Below are 22,753 nucleotides of genomic sequence, written 5' to 3'. Positions count from 1 at the left end.
TTCATCTAGAAATTCATTTTACAATATAATAAAGCAGTTGAAACCTGTTTATAATCCGGCTCGAGGCTCAACTATATGCACTCGGGATTTGGCTTTGGTTGAAGGACACATTGCATTTCCCAATGTCTGTGATGCTGCTGGTGCTCCTGCAACTCCGCCAACTGTGCGATGCTAGCTTTGAGATGCTGCCAGCATACAGAGCCTCATCATGATAAGCCTAGATAAAAATGCGATTGTATAAGCAACATATCAAAGTATGTAGGCACAAGTTTTCAAGCCAATTCAATTGCTCACACCTGTGTATGAGTCTTTCAAACCAAATGACATTTCGTGCACTGCAACAATGGATGCTGCTGATGCTGCTGATGCTGCTGATGCTGCTGCTGCTGCTGCTGCTGCTGCTGCCTTCTCCTCTGTGACTCCTGGATAGACACAGATACAAGCTCCATGACGTACCCGAAAGTGACGCATGCAAAGGTGAGTGGTGGTTGCGCGTCCCGCCATTTGTAATTCAACTTTCATTAGAATAAAAAAAAAACGCGATGCCAAATAGCCCCTCTCTCTCTCTCTCTTATTCTCTTTGAATATTACAATATAAAATGGTCAGCGAAAAGAAAGACGAAACCGCCACAAAGCCCACCGAGGAAAAGGTTGATGAAAAATCCACCAAAGACAATGAAAAGAAGGACAAAAACGACAAGAAGGAGCAAGAGGAAGAGTTGGTAAATAGACACTTGGCTTATGTGGATGCTCAAATGCTTGGATGATTGATTTTAACATTTGCCGTAGTCTGAGGAAGATCAGCAGCTAAAGAATGAATTAGAGATGATGGTTGAGCGCCTAAGGGTATGTATTTGACAGTTCTTTTTGTAATCGCAATGGCATGTTGACTGGGCAGAGCAGGAAAACAACAAGGAACTTCATCGTCCTGCACTCGAGCAACTGCGTACAGCGATCCGTACTTCCACCAGCTCAATGACTTCTGTACCCAAGCCATTGAAGTTTTTGAGCAAATACTATCCCTTATTAAAGAAGCTGCATGAGTCATGGCCCGATTCTGCAGACAAGAAGCTTCTTGCTGATATCTTGTCAGTGCTTTCCATGAGTTATGCTGAGGAAGGTCAACGTGAAGCTTTGAGATATAGATTCGTAGGTTCCACTGAAGAGGATATCGGTTCTTGGGGACACGAGTATGTTAGACACTTGTCAGGCGAGATTATGCAAGAATATCAAGCACGCTTAGAAAACGATCAATCAACAGAGGAATTGATTACATTGGCTTTGGAGATTGTTCCCTTCTTCCTCAAACACAACGCGGAGGCTGATGCTGTTGATCTCTTGCTTGAAGTTGAATCGATTGACCAACTTACTCGTTTTGTCGATAAGGATACCTATGAGCGTGTCTGTCTTTATATGGTTGGGTAAGTGTTTGGTATGTGCAAAAGAGAAGCGGGAATACTAATATCATACGCACCAGCTGTGTCAATTTGTTGGCTCCTCCCGATGATGTCGAGTTCCTCAAAACAGCTCGTGCCATTTACCGTCAGCAAGAAAAATACGCTCAAGCACTTAATTTGTCCATCCGTGTTGGCGATATGGATTTGATCAAGGAGGACTTTGAGCAATGCCCTGATCCGTAAGTTGAGATGACACATGGCAGCTAAAATGCAGTGGCTAACGTGATAAACAGCACTCTCAAGAAGCAAATGGCATTCCAACTTGCCCGTCAACAAATTTACATTGAAACAGACGATGCTGATCTCAACGGCTGCATCAACAACAGCAACCTCTCGCGCTATTTCCTTTCCCTTGCACGTGAATTGGATGTAATGGAACCCAAGGTCCCTGAAGACATTTACAAGAGCCATTTGGAGAACCACAGAACTGCTTTCAGCAGCAACATTGATTCTGCTCGCAACAACTTATCATCGACCTTTGTCAATGCATTTGTGAACGCTGCTTTCTGTAAGGACAAATTGATGATTACTGACGATGAAGGTGATTCCTCTTGGATTTACAAGACCAAGGAGCATGGCATGACCAGTGCTACTGCTTCTTTGGGTTTGATCTGCCTCTGGGATATTGAAACTGGCTTGAGTTTGATTGATAAATACATGTACTCTACGGACGACCATATCAAGGCTGGTGCTTTGCTTGCTATTGGTATTGTCAATTCCGGTGTGCGTGAGGAATCTGATCCCGCAATAGCCTTGTTGTCTGAACATTTGGAGAGCGGAAGTCTCTCTATCAAGCAAGCTGCTATTTTTGGGTAAGTATATGGAGACGTCTCTTATATAAAGCCTTCATCTTATGCTTTTCGTATAGTCTCGGTCTTGCCTACGCTGGTTCCGCTCGTGAAGAAGTGTCAGAATTGCTCTTGCCTATTGTCAGCGATACCAACCTGGCCATGGAGCTCTCCTCATTAGCTGCTTTGGCCCTTGGTCTCGTTTTTGTTGGTTCTTGTGATGGCGACATTACCAGCACTATTTTGCAGACAATGATGGAGCGTGAAGATATCTACCTCAAGGATTCATGGTCTCGCTTCATGGCTTTGGGTCTTGGTCTCTTATATCTCGGCAAGCAAGATGCCTCTGAAGCTACTTTGGAGACATTAAAGGCCATTGAGCATCCTCTTGGTAAGCAAGCGGAAGTTTTGGTTGAAGCCTTATCCTATGCTGGTACCGGCAACGTCTTGAAGGTGCAAAAGATGCTCCACATGTGTAACGATCATTTGGATAAAGAAAAGGACGACGACACCTTCCAAGGCTTTGCTACGCTCGGTGTTGCTTTGATTGCTATGGGCGAAGAAGTTGGATCAGAAATGTCTTTGCGCACCTTTAACCACTTGATGCACTATGGCGAACCTGTCATCAGAAAGACTGTGCCCCTAGCATACGGTCTTTTGTGTGCATCCAATCCTCAAGTCAACATTCTCGATACACTCAGTAAATACTCTCACGACAATGACAGCGAAGTGGCTATCAGTGCCATCTTTGCCATGGGTATTGTAGGTGCTGGTACTAACAATGCTCGTCTTGCACAAATGTTGAGACAACTGGCCAGCTTCTACCACAAGGATGCTTCTAGCTTGTTCATGGTCCGTATTGCACAAGGCTTATTGCACATGGCCAAGGGTACAATGACATTGAACCCCTTCCACACCGATCGTCAAATCATGTCACCTGTTGCTATTGCTGGTTTAATGACAAGTATCATTGCTTTTACTGATCACAAATCATGTAAGTCCTGAAAGCGTTTGGCCACAAGTGCCTCCTACTGACTTTTTTTTTTTTTTTTTTTTTTTTTGTAATAGTTATCTTTGGTAAATTCCATTACTTGTTGTATTCACTTGTCACTGCCATGTATCCTCGCTTCTTAATCACATTTGATGAATCTGTTGAGAGCCTGCCTGTTACTGTGCGTGTGGGTCAAGCTGTGGATGTTGTTGGTCAAGCAGGCCGTCCAAAGACCATCACTGGTTTCCAAACACACTCTACTCCTGTCCTTCTTGCTCATTCAGAACGTGCTGAATTGGCTACTGAAGAATGTAAGTTGTTATAAGTGTGGCGTGTTCATGCTCATCACTCACCCTCTTTTTTTTTTTTTTTTTTTGTTGTTGTTCTCTAGATATTCCTTTGGCTCCTGTATTAGAAGGTATCGTTCTGTTACGAAAGAACCCTGACTACATGGAGGAAGATAAAGAATAAAAAGCAAATAGCACAAAGTTATACACCACAATAAAAGCAAACATAAAAAGGGTATATAGCAACGTTTTGGATTTGTTGCATGAAAACGTGTGTGGAGCATGGATGGTTACGCAAAAAAAAAAAAAAGTGATGATGCTGAGTTGCAGGATCAGAGCACATTTTATTCCAAACTGAGGGCACTTATCGGGTAGAGTTCAAAGTATAAGTAGTAGACATCAGCTTTGCATTGATAGGATCCACCTTTTTGTTGAGCTTATTCAATTGCTTGTTCTGACTATCGAGTTCATCGTTCATGGTCGTTGCCATGGCTCTCAATCTCGCAGTGGCATCACCTAGTAAGTCCAGATTGCCGTCAATCTCATCTTCGATCGCATCATCCTCCTCATCCGCTTCAAACTGATATCTGTTGCGATCCGATTGCGAGCGTCCTTTATGGTAGCCTTCTTCTCCTTTCAGTCGCATGGCTTTTCTTTGAGCATCTTCAATGCGGACACTAGAACCATATTCAAATTGACGAATGTTGTCTCTCTCGGCCATATGCTCCTCATGATCCCTATGGACTCTGTCCATTGCTTTTCTGTTTCTAGAACCTTTGGTAAACGGGTTCTTGACAACAGGTATAAAGATAGAGCGGTTCAGTTGCTTCAGCTCTCCCGCTTGACTAGCAGCACGATCAGAATAAGCCTTTGACATATCCACATTACGATCCACATTGGCAATTTGAGCTACAAGATTATTTAGTCTTGATATTCATAGAGCTTTTTTATATATATATATATATATATAGCGAGAAAACTTACTTGATTGTGTGCCCAACATGTTCATCGTATTGGCAGCAGTTGCCTCAGTTTCGCTAATTTTCTGTAGAGCATTTCGAGTGCTAGCTAATGTATCTTGCTTGACGCTGCGAATTTTGTTTTGAATTTGGATAACTTCTTGATCCTCATCAGCTTCAGAGAACTTGCTTGCTCCATAAGAGTCTTCTTGTCCACTGGAATCATATCTACCTCTTGGCTCCTGATAGCCACCGAATAGATTGCTTCTGTTCTGTGTTTCATCTCTTGCGGCTGGAGTGACAATAGCAGCAGTGCCGTAACGACTCTTTCCTCCATAAGTGTCCGCATTGGCTGTGGGTGTCTGTGGATACTCAGTTGAATAGCTGCTTGAATCACTCTGCTCCTCAAATGGGTTGATAGTTGTCTTGCTCTTGTCCTTCTTTTTCCAAAATTTCATCGTTAATTAAATGTTAATTGAAACTAAAAGAAGAAGAATTTGGCAGGTTGGTATCACCAATGGAACAACAAAGCATTACTGTTTAACATCCGAAATGAATAACGTCACTGCAAATTGGGGCATCTCATGTTTGTTGTTCATTCAATCAAGTACATGATGACAACTGCAGAACAACAATTGCACAACGGCAACAAGATACCTGTTCTAGGCTGTATGTATCAATCGATCCGAATGCACAGCGACGCGTTGATCTTGATAAATACCGCATCAAGTAGGAACCTACAGAATGAAGACCGTGGAGGAACTTCGCCCTGTTGTTTATGAAGCCATCCGTTCAGGCTATCGCTTAATAGGTCCGTTTAGTTTATTGATCCTAAGCAAACTGTGTTTATTCACCCAAGAGTAGATTCAGCAACTGTTTATAGAAATGAAGAAGCACTAGGGCAGATCTTGACAGAGATATTCAAAGATCCCAGCTTTGGTGTACAAAGAAAAGACCTGTTCATCACCTCAAAATTATGTATGTAGCAGTTCAACATCCTATGCCGAGCATGCTCTAAGTATCATTTCATTTAAAAGCTCCCCAAAACCAAGGATTTGATGCCTGTTATCAGGGTAAGGTCATAAATCTCAATGCGAGGAGGGCGTTTGCAAAGCTAACATGGCTTGGTCTACTCAGCTGTCAATGACTCTCTTGAAAGATTCGGCTTGGATTACTTTGATTTGTACTTGATTCACTGGCCTGGGTAGTTTGACGATGATGGACGCTTGACTGTATACATGATTAACGGAGTCTTTGTTGACATAGCACATCGAAAAAGAAGCTATCAGATCCCATCAACCAGGAGAACCGCACAAATAGCTACAAAGCATTGGAGAAGTTGTATTCAGAGGGAAAGGTGAAGCAGATTGGCATCTCAAATTACACAGAAAAGCATTTAAGCCACCTGTTGAGTGTGTGCACTGTCATCCCACACGTACATCAATTCGAACTTCATCCCTGTTTGCATCAGCCTGATATTTTAGACATTTGTCAAAAAAACAATATCCAAATCCAAGCCTACTCAAGCTTGGGCGAAGGTTCTCTTATCAATGGCGATGTAAAGATAGAGTGCTTGCAAGAGATTGCTCAAAGGCTCAGTATCTCCAAAGCATTGGTACTATTGCGCTGGGCTGTTCAGCATGGATGGGTTATTATACCTAAATCAAAGACCACTGCCAGAATACAAGAGAATGCCAGTGTGTTTTCATTCGAAATCTCCAAGGACGTAAGTGTGCAGCCACCACTCTCCATATGGACTTTAGCTGAATGCCTTTTGCTTTAGGATATGGCCTTGTTGGATAATATCCATACATATGAACCTCATCGCTTCTGCTGGAATCCCTCTGATGTTTGTTAACGAGATGAGCCGAAAGAATAATAAATATACAGAATTTGTTATTATTGACGGGGGGGGGTGTTGTTGTATAATGGATGTAGCCAGTGTATAGGGGATAATGGGGCTTGTGAACTAGGAATAAACTAAGTATGTGCGACTGCATTGTTGAGGGAATGATAGGATCTGTATGTGTCAACTCTGAAATAATAGTAGCATTCGTATCAAATGCAATAGGGCTTGAAGATATGAAAATCAGTGTTGCAATACACTGCCACTAATGTCTGCCTTGTTGGTCATGAGACCCTGCGATGACTTTTGTCTGTGTGGTGCAATGATATTTCCCTCGCAATCTACCTGGACAATGTTTCTAAAGATAGAGCATGATTCATCCATGTAGAGTAAGAGTGCCCTCAAGTCCTCGAAAGGCGTCTAAATTTTGAAATGTACATACAATATGAGTCGCGTTGTTTTTGCCCTACATATGTGTGCCATACTCTACCCTTTTAAGCATGGTAGGTGTAAGGATTTCAGGTATGAAAAGGCAGTAGATGCCGAATTCATTGGCGTATTGAACTGATTTTTTACAACTATATGCAAAATGACTCCAAGGAACCATAGAGTATGTTTTGTTTTGTCGTTTCAGCTCGTCTATATACACAAGTGTCAATCACCATGCACATGCTTCTTGATATCGTAAAACACATACGCTGCAACTCTTTGTAGTACTCTTTTGCTTTGTCACGCGCTTCTCTCTCTGAACACTCTTGATGCAATCTTTCAACGAGTTTGCCAAATCGATAGACAATAAAGTTCTCCTGGCATCTGTACATATTCTTCATGGTGGTGCCAGGGCAGTTTCCATAGTTCAACACGCTGAATGTGGCTGGTATTTTAGAGGAAACATTCATTGAAACGCTGTCATTGATGGCGTAGATTCTCTTTCTGAGCAATGCTTTGGTTCGTCCTGCTTGAGATGCCATTTGCTCCATCTCTGAGTACAAATCATGCAGTGGTTAGTGTTTATAAAGGGAGAAGCAAAAAAAAAAAAAAAAAAAAAAAAAAAAAAAAAAAAAGAAATAGTCGAAGCCTACCCGCGATTTTACTATCGGTCAACAGTGAATGGACGATTGGATTCACAACTGCCTTTCCCTTATGCTTTTGCTTCTTTTCCTTGGGCTCCAGTTTGCTGGGTGTCAACGAGCGACCACGTCTGGGAGTGTTTGATGGGAGGATGTTTCTTTTGCTGACTGCGGCATTGTCAAGGTCGATATACATTCTATCAATGATGCGCGTTCTGTTACAGCCTAAGCTTGTTGTAGCTTCTTTACTGGCCTCTGAATCTGTCTCATCATCATCATCATCATCTTCTGTTGTATTGACAATGACTTGAGGGATTCTATTTTTACTGCTATTCATGTGGGGTGTGGAGTGATGGACTATCATTGTGCTGCTGCTACTGTCTGCATACTTGGCAACAGAGTTTTCAAAGATATCCTTCATCACCGAGCGTAGTGTATCTGTGTGAAACGAGTAAATGACGTTGTGCACGCAGATTGTTGAGCAACTTACTTCCATTGATCTTTTGGCATTGAGTCAAGATGCTTATCAAAGCATACTTTTCAGTGTCATCAGCGTTCCAGAGAGAGGGCGTGTTCTTGATTTTGCAAAGCTGATATTCGATATATAGATGGAACAGTTCATCGTTGATCAATGAATCTTCCTCTTGCCCTGAGCTCATTAGTGTGAATTGCTGTCTGTAAAGAGACTACAAACGTGAGAAACGAATGGATGGATTGAACAAAGAAAGAAAGAAAGAGAGAGAGAGAAAAAAAAAAGAGAAAAAGAACTGATCAAACTGACAAGTCTGAAGCTTGTTTTTAAGTCTTGATAAATTAAGAGGCTTTTAGGGAGGGGGTGGCGGGGGACGTGCTGGCAAAGGTATTTCAGGATGCATTTATATTACACTTTTTATTATTAGTAGTACGATATGTTACAGTTTTATAATTCATGCGCTTTTCGAAGATCTCGGCTTGCTTTGATCAGAGGGATCAAGGTCTTCACACTTTCTCCTCTCTTCAAGAAGGAATGCTCTAATAGTGCTTTGGCGCTTGGCCTTTCGGCACTGTCTACAGTCAGTGATTGCTTCAAGAAATCCTTCAGTTTGTCTGACAATTCATCAGGATGTTGCAGAGACGGTGTTCCATTGGTGGCGATCAGATACAAGGCTCTCAAGGGATTTTCATGCAAATAGGGAGGCTCGCCTTCAATCATCTCAATCACCATGATGCCAAGTGACCAGATATCAATCTTGGGCCCGTATTCCTTTCGGGTAACCACTTCAGGTGCCATCTACATTCGATTGTTACTATACCACTGCCAATGATCGAGGCGCATAAAATACTTTACCCAATACGGTGTGCCCACCATAGTGGTTCTAGATTCCGAATCGTTCAATCTCGCACAGAATCCAAAATCAGCTATTTCAACGTATCAGCATAATTCACCTCTTCTGTGTGGCTGGCAGACACTTACTCAGCTTAACATGGCCATTCAACCCCAAGAGCACATTGTCAGACTTGATGTCACGATGAATGATACCGAGGGAATGCAAATGATCAATGCCCTCTAATGTCTCTCTGCACACTGTCGCAATTTGGCTCTCTGTCATCATACTTGTGGTAACCACATCAGTCAGACTACCGCCCTCCATGTATTCCATCACTACCCATAACTCGTTTGAAACCAAAAACGAATCAATGTAGTTCACAATGTTCTTGTGCTGAGCTTCTCGCATGACCAAAATTTCGTTGATGATCACCTCCTTCCGTGATTGTTGTGCCAAATTCATCTGCTTGATGGCGACAGACATGTTAGTGTCGACTGATTGTGCTGTATAGACACCACCCGAAGCACTGTATAAAGCACCTCCATTAGTTTTGTTGCATTTGATGTGCCGCATTCACACTTACCCTTGGCCAATTTTGATCATGTTACGGTACAGTTTTGTTGGATCAGCGTCTGTGCAAATAGCCTGAAGATCTGCAATCACCTGAGCATCCTTGAGAGCTTCTTTTTGTTGCCTTTGTTCTCTACGAAGTTGTCTTGTCTTGTCTTGTGGGGTATCCAAGGCTGGATCTAGAGGAGCTGCTGATGGTGCAATATAAACAGAGGATAACACGCGGGGCGGTTTATTCGATCGAGGTGGCGGTGTTGGTGTCTTTGTCAGCGCCGCTGCCATATCATTCATTGTTGATTCAGTTGCTTTCGCTGCTTGTGCAGGCGCTTTTTTCTTGAGCACGGCTGGCTTGGTTGATAACGGAGGTTTCGGTGGAGGCGCCTTTTGTAACTGTGATGGCTTGTCTGGGCGAGCTGGTATAGGGGGTGCCGATGATGTTGTTGGAGGCGGACTGGGAGGCGTTACTGGAGCAGAATGGATTGCATGAGCGGGATGAAGAGATGTTGTTGAATTAAGAGGAGAAGAAGTAGTGGAAGGAGGCGGAGGTGGTGAGTTATTATCAAGTCGATTGTATTGATGATTGAGGCTGCTTTTATGCTACACATACAAAAAAGAGAGATTAATATCAATCAGATGGCTGAGAGGAATAGGGTACATACTGCAATGGTTGTAGGCGGACGAGTGGGTACAGGGGGCTTGGTATCTTGAGTATTAGAAACAACGACCAATTGTGGCCTTGTTCGCTGTGGTAATGGCGGAGGGCTTGCCCGAGAAGTGTAGTTTTTGGGATGCACGTTGTCAAACTTCTCCCAAACTGTATCCAAAGACTGATCTTTGGAGTCTTTATAAAATCCCAGTACGTCCAGTACAGCCTATACACTCCATAAGGTGAGTTTTCCCATCCCCTTTATATATGTATACGACATTACCTGTGGATTTTGTTGCTGCTCTTTTTTAGTAATGCCACTCTGTTGCAGCAGAATGTGCCATTCTCTTGGCATGCCCGTAAATTCGCCAGTCTGTGGATTGAAGCCGACATGTGTTACATGAACCATGTTGTATGGAGAGGATATCTTGGCTTTACCACTGCCATTGTGCTGTGATTTAGCATGTGAACTGTTGACAGATGATGTAGATGAATTCCCTTGCACAGTCCACAAATCTGCACCACGCATCAATAAAAATCTCCTGAAAACCCTACACTAGTTCAACTTACCACTGACACTACCGACTACCTTTCCGAGCATGCCCTTCAAGGTAGACCCACTTCTCTGGGCTACAATGGGTGATGGCATTACAGTCGTCAATGAAGATGTCGAAGATGGGCTCAATGCTGTGGTTTTCTTATGGTTGTTGTTGTATCCTGATTTCACTGTCCCGTTTCTAATAGGTCTCGGTGGAGTTGCTGGTAAGGGAGGAGGCAGCGACGCAGCAGCTGCAGCAGCACCAGCAGTAGAGGATGCTATCGCAGGCGGTAGTGGTGGTGGCGATGGCGGCAGAGGAGGAGGTGGAGGCGACAATCTATCAACTTTCTTGGTTGGCTTCGGTGGTAATGGAGGTAGATAATTAGGATTAGACGTATTCGTATTGATTGTGGTAGCTGAATTTGAGGATTTCAGTGTTGGCTCATTGTCAGATTTGCTGTTGAATAATTTAATATTCGCGGATACAAGACCTATCGCTGGAGAAGAGGGAGACGACATCCTTGATTCTCTCCAATATCATTGGAAATCCCTTGTGGTTTAGTACAAGAAGAAGAAGAAGAAGAAAAAAAAAGAAAAAGAAAAAAAGATGTGACGCAAAGAAATATATAAAAGAGAAATGGGAGGATCATTATCATCATCATCATCACTTGGAGCGCAAAAGAGAGAGCCCACTACAAGCGGAGTATTTATTCCATAGAGGGAGGGAGGCTACTGCTGTATTGTAGTTGCCATCCAGTCAATATAGGCTTGACAATCTCTCTCGTAAACAGCTCTTGACGTAGCCATTAGACTAGTAATTAACCAATTATGTGTTGTGTTCTCTTTGCCCCTCAACACAGTTACATCACAGCCATCTCGCTTGATATTGGCGATAAATGTTTCAATGCTCGGCTTGAGTATCTCTTGGCTTCCGTAAGCTACAAAAAATGGGCAGCGAATTCTAGAAAAGTCTCCATACATAGGTGATACAAGTGGATCTTGCATCTGGTTAGCATTGGTTAAATATCTCGCCTTAAAAGCGTCGAGCATTTTGGGTGTGATTGTATCATGCATGGCAGGAAATGCCTGAGCTGTCAAATCCAACCAGGGACACAGTAACACGGCTCCCGCAGGCAGCGGTAGTGGAGGCAAATCATCGTCCTGCCTATCCTTCAATCGCAATAAGGTCGTAGCTACCAAGTTGCCACCCGCACTATCGCCTGCCAAGATAACCTTGGAAGGGCTGATGCCTAGATCATGAATCAAATACCGATAGCAATCCAATGCCTCGGTAGATGCCGTGGGCCATGTGTGTTCTGGACTCAAGTTATACTCCAACGATAGTATACTTGCTCGCATGTTGTGCTTGTTTTTTAACTTTCGGATGATGGTCTGAAATGTGTCCATGTACATGTAAGAGTATCCTTCTGTGAATCCACCGCCATGAATGTACAAAATGACGAGATCTTGCTCTGGTGCGATTTCTTGGGCTTGCTTCACATCTTTCAAATTGGGCGCTATCCAGACGCCGTTCCAAGAAGCCTCTGAGATGTGATGAATCCAGCTCTTTTCTGCTTGTGTCAGTGGATATGTAGCGGCGTAGATCATTGCTCGACGGAAAAACAGTGGCGCCAAATAAGAGTTTACAGTCAAGACACGACGGACAGAGAAGGGTGTTTCTGATAGCGGTGCGCGCAACGTTTTCATCACTAAATAATCACTGTAAGAATCCTTTCAAGCTTGACTTGTCCACACAAGGAGTACCTACACAGTACCCTGCCATTTCGCGTGCCAACAAATGCAAACAAGATGGCAAACAATAGGATATTCAGCATATTGCAAATGAAGGTTGCCTGATTTTTAGTGTAAAGCTAAAGGCGGTCTTTTACACAGCTTTAAATTATCCTGCATCAAGTAATATTGAACTCAGAGGTACTGCTCATTGAGATAGGATTGCGATGTATTGGTATTTGTGTTTTCACACGGCAGTTGATTATTACGGTGTAACCATTGAGAAGAAGACGTTGATTATCAAACATTTGCTTTCCAGGCGTCTTTTATCATAACCAAAGGCAAAAGAACACATTGGTCCGCCATTTCATGACGGGGATGGCAAGAGACCATTTGATGCCCTGAATCCATATGTAAAATGCATTCAACAAGATGTAACATATACTTTGTAACATAATGCAGCATGACGGGCTGTGGCGCGTTTGTTATTTCTTTGGGCAAGAGATGGACCGTGCAGAATCGCTTATTATAGCTGCAATGTACTGCTCCAACAGCGAAAACAAGGGCCTTTAGGCCTATAAATACGCTATGAACCCAAACTAAGAGGCATACCTCCAACTTCTCGAGAGAGATAGCATCTAGATCAATGAATATAGCCTGCTCAAACTGCACTAATGTCAATTTAAAATCGCTCGAGCCATTAATAGACTAAATCACAGCTACATTGGATGATCATGAGCTGCCTATATCTCCCTTTATTGGCCGTTTTCGATCGGCAGAGTGGTACCAAACGATTGCTCTCGACGAGTACTTACTTACTGTAGCATTATCTCAATTTTTTTTTTTTGGGTCAGACATCATTGACCAAAATCGTCGCATTTTCCATGAGCTACTACCACTCATCGAAATCAGCAAATTTCAGTCGATCGCGTTTTTCACTCCAAAAAACGACGTTTTCTACTATGGCATGTATTAATGAAACCAAAAGCTACGAGTCCAACCTATGCTATGGAATGGCTATTTTGAGTAGCTACTAATACTTAATTAAAAATTTTCGGCTAAATAAGTCTTTTTAGTTTTTGCAAATTTCAGAAAAATTGTTGGTAGAAAACTAACACATTATTGGTATCAATCAATAGAGAATAAAAATTAGCATTTATGATTATTAATAAGCTATATTAAATAGCTATAGCGTTTCTAGAGAAATTAGCGATAAAACGTATTTCTGTTTCGAATTTGGCAATAATTTCGCTATCGACAAAGAAAAATAAATGAATATCGGAGTTGGAATCAGTTTTCAGCAGCAGTAGTGCCCCTCTAGAGCGTTCATGCTTGGATCCATAGGATCCATAAAGGCAATGGATAAATTGAACTATCATGGAGTTCATGTGCACAGTGAATAAATATTGCTGAGAAGATGGCTTTCATGTTTATTGAAACGTATCTTTTCTATGCATTTTCTTATATCCAAATAAATCCAAGCCCCATGCGATATTCAACATTTAAAAAAAAAACTCCTGTAAATGAGCATCTCTCTCAGTGTTTATACGTGTTTTTTTTTTTTTTTTTTTTTTTTTTTTTTACAAACTGTATTGAGCCACCAGGTTTTGCGACGAAGAAGGCACAGAAGAAGCCTCCCCTCATATAATTTTCATACTGTCAAAATGATGAATGTGCTCCGGACGGCAACTGTGAGAGTTGCTATATAGCTTACATATCCTAAATGCCAACTAGTCTGCTGAAACAATTTACCCAGAAGGTCGCTCAAGTAACACCATAAAACGCCTGTTTCCCATCCGAATCTGCAAGTTCTGCAAATCCATCAACATGAGAAATATTCGACTCACAGGAAATAAAAGCTGAACCATAAAAGTAAGATCTCGTTATTACCAAATCGCGAAACTGAAATTCTGCCAGAAATGCGCATGTCCTGGGGCATATCGTTAGACATGAACAAGCTGGCATCTGCATGAATAACCGAGCAAAAGCGCGCTTCTACAGGATGGAGTGTTTGACTCGATTGAATGATAAGGGGGACCGTAAAATAGACTGTACTGTACAGCTGCGCACAATGTGTATTTTTTTTTTTTTTAGTGTGTGGCATGTAGCACACATTTACATTTACTTTTCTCACCACAAGATATGAATGAGGATGATCTCATCCTGAATTGCACCATCAGATAAAGAATTTATACATATAATACTATTTCAGGTAATCAATGCTTGCGTGAGTTTCTGTCAATCGGTCGATACAATAAAACTGCGTAAAAAGCATGATAACAATGACACGGAATGAAGCAGGTGCTATGTCGATGATGATGATGATGAGGATGAGGATGAGGATGATAGCTGTCTATGTATGGAAGAAAGTGACAGGGAGACGAGCGAAAAAAAAAAAAAAAAAAAAAAAAAAAGGGCCTATTCATCGACGATTCAGATCTACAGTGGACTACGCATCGCTGAAAATTCAACTGGTTTGAGATAGCGTAATGAAACAAACCGTTTGTCACCGTGAATTTAGCCGGCCATGATTTGGAACAGAAACGCTCCATCATGTTCTACTTGAATCAAGTTAAATCAAAAAGAATGCCTTCGAAATCGAGTTCTCACTCCTCTCCTCTTTCTCTCGTCTTGTTTGTGCAAAGTGTTTGTTCATCTATCCTTCACTGTTCCGTCATGTCTGATAAGAATGGTGCAAAGTGATCTATCGGGATCGAGGATTTAATGAACCATTTAACCGATCTGATTGGGTTCAAGTTGAATAGAAACTTTGAGTCTGTTGACTCTCCGCATCGAAATGCAACTGATATGGTGAGAACCTGGGGAACTGCATGCGTAGCAGCCAGCTGTTGCATGGTAGTAATAGGGTAGCTGAACAGATATCAAATGCACATATCCTTAGGCAACATTGAACTAAATGTTTATGTTTTCTGTCAAATGAGAGAGCTCTATTAGTGGCTTATTATTGTTACACCTCTCTTGTATCGGAGCGACAGAGTTAAAGGGGTTCTTTCAAAAAGTCTTATATATATAATTGCGTTTTGTGGAGTACAAACACAATTTCCAGGTTCTTATTTCTTCTTAACTTTTTATTTTTTTCTGTTATTTTTTGGTTACTCGACAAACACAAACCATGCTCCATACAACCGAGGACATCATTGACAGTGCTTCCAACATCTTAATTGAGGAAGCTCTCAGTATAAATGAAGCTGCACAGAGATTGAAATCCAACACAGAGTCAAGGGATGGATACCATCAAGCCATCTATCTCATGTTCAAATCTTTGGATGCTGGAGGCAAAGTCATCGTTACTGGTGTTGGTAAATCTGGAAAGATTGGCGAGAAGATTGTGGCTACCATGCTGTCAACTGGCACATGCGCAACATTTTTGCACCCGGTAGAGGCATTGCATGGAGATCTCGGTACAGTGCAACCCAACGATGTGGTATTGGCCTTATCATTCTCTGGAAACACAGAAGAGCTGCTCATGCTGCTTCCTAGTCTGAAGCACCGCAATATCCCTGTCATCGGCTTGGGTGGTAATGCAAAGAGCAAGTTGGCAAGAGAGTGTGCTGCATGGATTGATGGCTATGTCAAGCGAGAGGCCGGTGACATTCCTGCCCCAACTTCATCCACAACACTGACACTGGCTTTGGGAGATGCCTTGGCCTTGACGTTGGCTAAATTGCGTACATTCACTACCGATGGATTTGCGTTGAACCATCCTGGCGGTTCCTTGGGCAGAAGATTACTATTAAAGGTTAAAGACATTATCATCGACTCTTCCAAAGTAGCAACAGTAAATAGAAACACATCATTGGACATTGTTATCATGGAGATGACTCAACACCCTCGAGGCTCCGGCGTCATTGTGTTGGAGGATGATTTAGCAGATGGCAACAACAACCATCATATTGAAGAAAACATCAACAGCAATTACTTGTTCCCCTCGCCGCCCATTTCAGAGACATCCTCAGTGGAAGACTACGACATCTCCTCAAAGAGCAGCAAGATTGCAGGTGTCATAACGCATGGCGATATTCACAGAGTCTTGAAGTCTGCCACCAAAGAAGGCATCTTCCAAATTAGAGCGGTCGATATCATGTCCTCCAACCCAGTGGTCTTTCAGGACGAAGGGCTGGCTTCAGATGCAGTTACACTTATGAAGGAAAAGGACATACCTCTGTTGCCAGTGATAAACAGTGACAAACATTGGGTTGGTGTTATTACACTAAAAGACCTGCAAGAGCTCTTCTAGTTTTTTTTTATCCGTCATCTTAATATACTTGTATTTTTATCTTTCCTTAATATCCACACATGCACACACTCAACTACACACATTTACATATGAATAAATCAATTTGCACTTTTTTTTTTTTTTTTTTTTTTTTATTACTAATATGCCATTTTGAATATTTTACTAATGCCTAATGATGGACATTCTCCTGTCATTAGATCAGATGAAAAGCTCAAATGTTTCTAAACACTGTGTTTCTCACACAGATCAGCATCATGCTGTGCCTTCGATACACCAGAGGTGCTCTGATCGTTGGCCATGTGTAGCATCATCTTCTGCACCATTCTTCCAGATTACAATCAGATCCATTGACGACTGTCAAAAGCCCTAGTTCTACACTCATAAAGTCACATTTCAAGTCATTGGAAAAAAAGAGGGACTCTTTCAAACCCTTTCAGCCTGTACCTTTTTTCTCCTGGTTTTTACATCATGTCAAAGAGAACCATTGAAGACGCAGATATAGCACACGACAACGAGCAGCACACCAAATCCGCCAGACTATCGGGTCAGGGATCATCAGAAATTGATATTCGCAAAGCACAATCACTACTGCTTGCACGGTTGAACGGCATTGAACTCCCTCGCCAGCTGCATGGCATTGACAAGCAATACAACACATTGCATCGCATACTCAAACAGACAGTAACAGCTGGAGAGAGCAACTCTTGCTTGATTGTTGGCAACCGAGGTACTGGTAAAACAACATTGGTGCGCACTGTATTACGCGATCTTCAAAAGCTGGAGAATGAATTTTGCGTTGTCAAGTTGAATGGATTAACAGAGACAAATGATCGCCTTGCTTTAAACGAGATATCTCGCCAGCTCGTTACTGAACAACAGGATCAGCCAGATCGCACCTTTGTAAGACTACACATTCACAAGCGAGAAAAGACATTGACTGATGCTCTTCATGATTAGACATCGTTTGCAGATTCATTTGATTATTTACTGTCTTTGCTGAAATCAGGCGACAAATCTTCCTTACCAGTAATATTTGTGTTGGATGAATTCGACTTGTTTGCTCAGCATCCCAAGCAAGCTCTGTTATACAACCTGTTTGACGCAGCACAAAGTGCTCAAAACCCCATGGCAGTGATTGGATTGACCTGTCGACTAGATACCCTCGACTTGCTGGAGAAGAGAGTCAAATCAAGATTTTCGCATAGGCAGATCTACTTGTTTCCATCATCCAACTTTGGCGAGTTTCTGGATATTGCAAAAGGGACATTGATGTTGCCTGAGGAGTATCAAGCAAGTGATGCGTTCAATATGGACCTCGAGGAGCTGTTTCAAAATCCTACAGTCAACGGTGTCTTGAGACGAATATTTGACATTTCAAAGGATATCAGGATGTTTCAAAAAATATGCGTAGGTGTGAACACAAGAACGTATAGTAAGGGCTTACTCATTCAACCATTGCAACCCTCTAGTTTCCAGCTGTTTGTAAACTGAATAGACAAGCGCCGTTTTTATCCATTGAAGAGTTTACAGAGTCCAGTCTTGTGCAGAGAGCAGATTCTAAAACTGAATTACTCAAGGGAATAGCACTGTTGGAGTTGGTATTGATTGTGAGCATGAAGAAACTCCTAGAAAAAGATGTTACAACATTCAATTTCCAAATGGTGTATGACGAATACAAGGATTTCATGAACAGAACACAAGTCAATGGCATGGGATTTGGCATGAAATTGTACAAGCGAGCAGTTGCACTCAAGGTACTTTTGTATTAAGCCTGATATCTTGTGCTCATGTGCTAATAACATGGTATAGGCTTTTGAGAATCTGCAAATGTTTGAACTGGTGTGTCCAATAGATGCTCCTGGAAAGTGCCCAAAAGAATACCGTATGGCCAAACTCATGCTGGAACAAGCTCAAGTAACTGAGGCTGTTCTCAAGTACAATTGCTCGCAAATGATTAAGAAGTGGGCTACTAATGCCGCATAAAAACCCACTCCATTCCTGCTCTACTACACTGTACAAAATATCACTTGCAACACCAATAAATCATTTGTATATACATACTCTATATTGTTCTTGAAAGCACTATGTCATACTCAAGGATAAATAAGATGACTATGGAGAGTGTACATGCAAAAAATCGTTCTTTATTTATATTTATTTACAGTGGATGATAAAAGCTATAACTACATGCATTTATTCATGCTTATGCTTGGGTTGATGAGCTTGTTCACTCTGCTTATGAGCTTGCTCCATTCTTTGAACAGTTTCTTTGTCCTCTTCGGCCAATTGCTCGTCCATTTGCTCGCCACGAGACTTCTTAGTAGCACCATGAGAGAATTCTTGTCGGTGATGCTTTTCTAATTCCTTGACATTGTCAAACATTTGGTTATGGCCTTCGGTAGACTTTTCGTAGGGACGACCAGCTTGCAAAGCGGCTTCAGAGTGGGCAACATCAGAGTTTCCGTAATGAGACATGTTTAGGTTTTATACAAGAGAGGAATGTTGTAATGAAAAAGCTAAACAAGGTGGGAATCCCTTGGGCTTTTTATACGGTTTATTAGAAACAGAATCATGCAAGATGGAGTTTGAATGAAATAGCCATGAATTGCTATTGATGTCATGGGTTAGTAAGTTCAAAGGGTATTTCAGACACTAGAGCAAGCGTTAAATCATTCGGAACTGATGAAAGACGGATTCCATGTATTTTCCAGTCTTGTCCTTGATCAAGATGTCCTTCACGACGGTAGGTGGATACAATTCCAGGTTGTAAGCTCGCTCTGCATACAAGAAATGTCAATGATCTACATGTAATGCATGGCCAAATGTAGTCAGTATATACCCCATCGATCCATTCTTTTTATGCCGACACAAGGGCCATAAGCGTAATTTAAATCAAAAGCTCTTAAAAGCTTGTCTGTTTCGTTTAAATGTTCTTGATGGACTATTATAGTTTCAAATTCATATTTTTAGGATTCATGATGTAAGAATTGATCATTTGTATATGTACGTTACTTTTACTTTCAAGCTTGTTACTAGCAGCCGTAGTTTGTTGCGGTCCTTGATGTGTACCGATTTGAATGATGCTTTCATCGTGTATAGATTTGGATTTCTGCTGTCTTGTGTTACGACGATGTTTGGGCAAGTTAAGCATAGATTGGCTCTGCTTCATTGGTGGCATGATGTATTTTGTTTGTATAAGGGTGTAAAAAAAAGGAGAGAAGAAGAAAAATAACGAAAAGATATAAGTATCCACGTCGATTTAATAGGAAATTATCTTTCATAATCAATCAGGTGAGAGGCCATCTTGTTTCAATGGCCATGTTTGATAAAAATCTTGTCCTTTTCCGCCATCCATGATGTAGCCAATATGCCAAACTTTAGTTGTTTAAAGTATCAATTGACTAGCCAGTCTATCTTGCTACGCTTGATGGCGGCGTCGCCCTGCGAGCTCTTGCAAAAGACACCTTTATGAGGCAAAACTTCCCGGAAAAAGTATTCGGGCTACTCAATTGTCCTTTTAAATTCATGATCCCATTTACTCAGCATTGCAGTCATCATTGTCATCATTAGAAAGGCATTTGGGTTAACCAGCAGCAGCACTGCCGCCAAAATTGATTCAAGCTCAGTGTATTCTTTCTGCTTAAGATTGAACAGATATTGTTTCTTTTCGACTTCTTTAATCTCTTCCGTGATATTCGACTATATAAATTGTGATGATCACGCTACGCTTCCTAATACATTCTTGAAGTACTTTTCAAGGCAATTCCAATGGTGCTACTTGTAATAGGTGTTTTGACTGAACTTATTGAGCAATTTGAATTAATATATACCATTCTAGGTCGAAAGAAATTTCTTGCAAGAAATACCATAGTAAAAGTCTTCATTTTCAAGGTGAAAAATGCAATCATTTGATTTTCGATGAAAACCATGAGGGGTACCTCATGCTTTTTGGTCGATTTTTGGTCATGTTTTTTGGGTCCTCAAAAAGTTGAGCAAAGGGGTCAGGATGTTACTACTACTCAAGTGCAATTGTATGGCGTCATTCCGATGGCTCATAAAGGTCTACCTGTCAGGGTATGGAGGCTTGAAAGTGGTCAAATTTGGTTATGTATTGCTTTATAGAGTTTATTTGCACGGCATAAATCACATCTTTGGTAGCTGCAATTTACTGGAAAGGCAGTTCTGTAGCTTGAGCAATTTTTAATTCGAATAGGAGGCATATTGATTTTTGGCAAAGTTGATTCATGCAAATTTTGATGCTCTATGTTGCTGGTGATACAATGATTTTATGGTGCATGGCTATCATGTTGGTGCGTATGTGTTGATACGAGTGTTTTATTCATGCTCGAAATGTTGGCGATTAGAAAAGCCATTGTTTCTCGGCCGGCGAGCATCTTGGCTACTACTACAGCCAATGCGCTTATTAGTATGTCTGTTTGAAGTATGCGAAATGAACAGCGAATGCCCTATCTCCAATTTCTCGCATCCACATGGGCCAGAGAAAAAGCTGCTCTATTGAACGGGATGTTGAGTGTCTGACTCGTTCATGCAATGAAAGATCACCATACTCAAATCCTTGCATCCATTTGACAATCATAGCACTCAAAAGCGCAAAGGTGTTGCCTTCAATCGAAGAACGTGTTATAATATCTTCTCTGAATTACCATAAAATTCAACCTCTTAAATCGAGCCCACAATATCCCATTCACCATGGATCGATCTCCGTTGACAAAAAGGCGGGGGGGTGAAAGCCTTAAAAGTTTCTCTCGTCTTTTTTTCTCATCATTTCATTTCACAATGGCACAACGCAGAGTAGTCGTTACAGGTTTGGGCCTCGTCAGCCCATTAGGTGTAGGCGTAAAGGCGGCATGGAAAAACCTGTTGGATAGTCAATGTGGTATTATATCATTAGCTGAGCGCGAGGGCTTTGAGAAATTACCAGTGCGAATCGCAGCCGAAGTACCTCAAGGCAGTTTTGAAAATGGCAAGTTTACAGCAAGCGAATGGCTGGATAAAGGCGTAAGGATGAGAACTTGAGCAAGCCATCCGACGACTGATTTTAGCAAAACTAGGATGATAGAACCATGGCCAAGTTTTCTCATTATGCGATCGCAGCAGCTCGTCAAGCTATCAATGATGCTCAGTGGATTCCAGAGACTGATTTAGATAAAGAGAGAACTGTATGTAAACAATGGGAAATGGATAGAATGTACATCTAGCTCACAATCACATCACAACGAGTAGGGTGTATGCATTGGTTCTGGTATGGGAAGTTTGGAAGATATCGTAGACACTTCAGCTGCTTATTCATCAGGCGTAAAAGTCTACTCACGAATTGGCATGACATCAAGTGGCTCACAGCTTATGGATAGGGTTACAGAAAAGTGTCGCCCATGTTTGTTCCTAGAATATTGATCAACATGGCAGCAGGCCATCTCACCATGAAGTACGGATTCCAAGTAAGTTGTACATGACAAATGGCCAATAGCTGCGTAAAAACTGATATCCACTCAAAGGGACCCAATCACGCAGTATCCACCGCTTGCACAACAGGCGCCCACGCTATTGGAGACGCTATGCGATTCATTCAGTATGGGGATGCAGATGTCATGATTGCCGGTGGCACCGAGGCGTCTGTGCACCCATTAGCCATTGCAGGTTTTGCCAGAGCCAAATCATTAGCATCGCAATATGACGACAAGCCAACAGAGGCATCACGGCCCTTTGACAAGGATCGATCTGGATTTGTCATGGGAGAAGGATCAGGTGTCGTTGTGTTAGAGGAATACGAGCACGCTAAAAAGAGAGGAGCCAAAATATATGCAGAACTCAAGGGTTATGGTCTTTCTGGTGATGCCCATCATATGACTTCACCCCCAGAGCATGGACAGGGTGCTGTGCGATCCATGCGACGTGCATTGCAAGTAGCCGGGCTTTCACCCGCAGACATTGACTATGTAAATGCACATGCCACCAGCACACCGGCAGGAGACGTTGCTGAAAACAGAGCTATTAAAACGGTGTTTGATGGTCACTGGGACAGCATCAATGTATCCTCTACCAAGGGAGCCACAGGCCATTTACTAGGCGCTGCTGGTGCTGTGGAAGCCATTTTTTCCATCTTGTCTGTACACAACGATGTGATCCCTCCAACACTCAACTTGCATCAACCTGCCAACGAGGAATTCAACTTGAACTATGTCCCGCTCGTGCCTCAAGAGAAGCTAGTAAGAGCTGCCATTACAAACAGTTTTGGATTTGGTGGTACAAATGCCACGTTGTGTTTCTCAAAAGTTTAATACTAA

At 42.0% G+C, this 22,753-nt stretch overlaps 11 protein-coding genes across 11 annotated transcripts; 5 read left to right on the top strand and 6 right to left on the bottom strand.

The window, feature by feature from the left end:
- Positions 1–599: 599 nt before the first annotated feature.
- Positions 600–3,707, top strand: ATC70_002710 (uncharacterized protein; the record flags this gene model as incomplete). Its single annotated transcript, XM_064822080.1, has 8 exons — positions 600–722; positions 790–846; positions 904–1,421; positions 1,478–1,636; positions 1,691–2,269; positions 2,326–3,239; positions 3,314–3,547; positions 3,628–3,707. 8 exons carry the CDS (start codon positions 600–602, stop codon positions 3,705–3,707), a joined length of 2,664 nt encoding a protein of 887 aa, XP_064681766.1.
- A 180-nt stretch (positions 3,708–3,887) lies between these two features.
- Positions 3,888–4,940, bottom strand: SLU7 (mRNA splicing protein; the record flags this gene model as incomplete). Its single annotated transcript, XM_064822079.1, has 2 exons — positions 3,888–4,432; positions 4,508–4,940. 2 exons carry the CDS (start codon positions 4,938–4,940, stop codon positions 3,888–3,890), a joined length of 978 nt encoding a protein of 325 aa, XP_064681765.1.
- Positions 4,941–5,093: 153 nt separating this feature from the next.
- On the top strand, positions 5,094–6,340 carry ATC70_002708 (SAP domain-containing protein; the record flags this gene model as incomplete). Its single annotated transcript, XM_064822078.1, has 7 exons — positions 5,094–5,151; positions 5,213–5,293; positions 5,347–5,460; positions 5,520–5,555; positions 5,620–5,686; positions 5,749–6,208; positions 6,266–6,340. 7 exons carry the CDS (start codon positions 5,094–5,096, stop codon positions 6,338–6,340), a joined length of 891 nt encoding a protein of 296 aa, XP_064681764.1.
- Positions 6,341–6,571: 231 nt separating this feature from the next.
- On the bottom strand, positions 6,572–8,057 carry ATC70_002707 (uncharacterized protein; the record flags this gene model as incomplete). The annotated part of the gene is made up of 5 exons (XM_064822077.1): positions 6,572–6,748; positions 6,819–6,967; positions 7,026–7,310; positions 7,411–7,836; positions 7,889–8,057. 5 exons carry the CDS (start codon positions 8,055–8,057, stop codon positions 6,572–6,574), a joined length of 1,206 nt encoding a protein of 401 aa, XP_064681763.1.
- Positions 8,058–8,317: 260 nt separating this feature from the next.
- On the bottom strand, positions 8,318–10,978 carry CYC3_2 (holocytochrome c synthase; the record flags this gene model as incomplete). Its single annotated transcript, XM_064822076.1, has 7 exons — positions 8,318–8,668; positions 8,726–8,796; positions 8,852–9,231; positions 9,289–9,872; positions 9,935–10,147; positions 10,205–10,437; positions 10,492–10,978. The coding sequence occupies 7 exons, from the start codon at positions 10,976–10,978 to the stop codon at positions 8,318–8,320; spliced, it is 2,319 nt and encodes a 772-aa protein (XP_064681762.1).
- A 210-nt stretch (positions 10,979–11,188) lies between these two features.
- CYC3_1 (holocytochrome c synthase) lies at positions 11,189–12,294 on the bottom strand (the record flags this gene model as incomplete). The annotated part of the gene is made up of 2 exons (XM_064822075.1): positions 11,189–12,168; positions 12,228–12,294. The coding sequence occupies 2 exons, from the start codon at positions 12,292–12,294 to the stop codon at positions 11,189–11,191; spliced, it is 1,047 nt and encodes a 348-aa protein (XP_064681761.1).
- Positions 12,295–15,323: 3,029 nt separating this feature from the next.
- On the top strand, positions 15,324–16,448 carry DES1_1 (sphingolipid delta-4 desaturase; the record flags this gene model as incomplete). Its single annotated transcript, XM_064822074.1, has 1 exon — positions 15,324–16,448. One exon carries the CDS (start codon positions 15,324–15,326, stop codon positions 16,446–16,448), a length of 1,125 nt encoding a protein of 374 aa, XP_064681760.1.
- A 468-nt stretch (positions 16,449–16,916) lies between these two features.
- Positions 16,917–18,431, top strand: VRP1 (verprolin; the record flags this gene model as incomplete). The annotated part of the gene is made up of 4 exons (XM_064822073.1): positions 16,917–17,348; positions 17,406–17,855; positions 17,918–18,202; positions 18,258–18,431. The coding sequence occupies 4 exons, from the start codon at positions 16,917–16,919 to the stop codon at positions 18,429–18,431; spliced, it is 1,341 nt and encodes a 446-aa protein (XP_064681759.1).
- A 210-nt stretch (positions 18,432–18,641) lies between these two features.
- On the bottom strand, positions 18,642–18,923 carry POM33_1 (Transmembrane nucleoporin; the record flags this gene model as incomplete). Its single annotated transcript, XM_064822072.1, has 1 exon — positions 18,642–18,923. The coding sequence occupies one exon, from the start codon at positions 18,921–18,923 to the stop codon at positions 18,642–18,644; it is 282 nt and encodes a 93-aa protein (XP_064681758.1).
- Positions 18,924–19,112: 189 nt separating this feature from the next.
- ATC70_002701 (uncharacterized protein) lies at positions 19,113–19,626 on the bottom strand (the record flags this gene model as incomplete). Its single annotated transcript, XM_064822071.1, has 3 exons — positions 19,113–19,225; positions 19,288–19,389; positions 19,461–19,626. The coding sequence occupies 3 exons, from the start codon at positions 19,624–19,626 to the stop codon at positions 19,113–19,115; spliced, it is 381 nt and encodes a 126-aa protein (XP_064681757.1).
- A 1,619-nt stretch (positions 19,627–21,245) lies between these two features.
- Positions 21,246–22,747, top strand: ATC70_002700 (uncharacterized protein; the record flags this gene model as incomplete). Its single annotated transcript, XM_064822070.1, has 5 exons — positions 21,246–21,467; positions 21,521–21,628; positions 21,693–21,764; positions 21,821–21,907; positions 21,965–22,747. 5 exons carry the CDS (start codon positions 21,246–21,248, stop codon positions 22,745–22,747), a joined length of 1,272 nt encoding a protein of 423 aa, XP_064681756.1.
- Between the last annotated feature and the right edge of the window lie 6 nt (positions 22,748–22,753).

The sequence above is a fragment of the Mucor velutinosus genome (assembly GCF_035048745.1).
Source record: "Mucor velutinosus strain NIH1002 chromosome Unknown tig00000093, whole genome shotgun sequence".
NCBI classification, from domain to species: Eukaryota; Fungi; Mucoromycota; class Mucoromycetes; order Mucorales; family Mucoraceae; genus Mucor; species Mucor velutinosus.
Note: the sequence above shows the minus strand (reverse complement) of the source record. Positions and strands in the feature narration are given on the sequence as shown.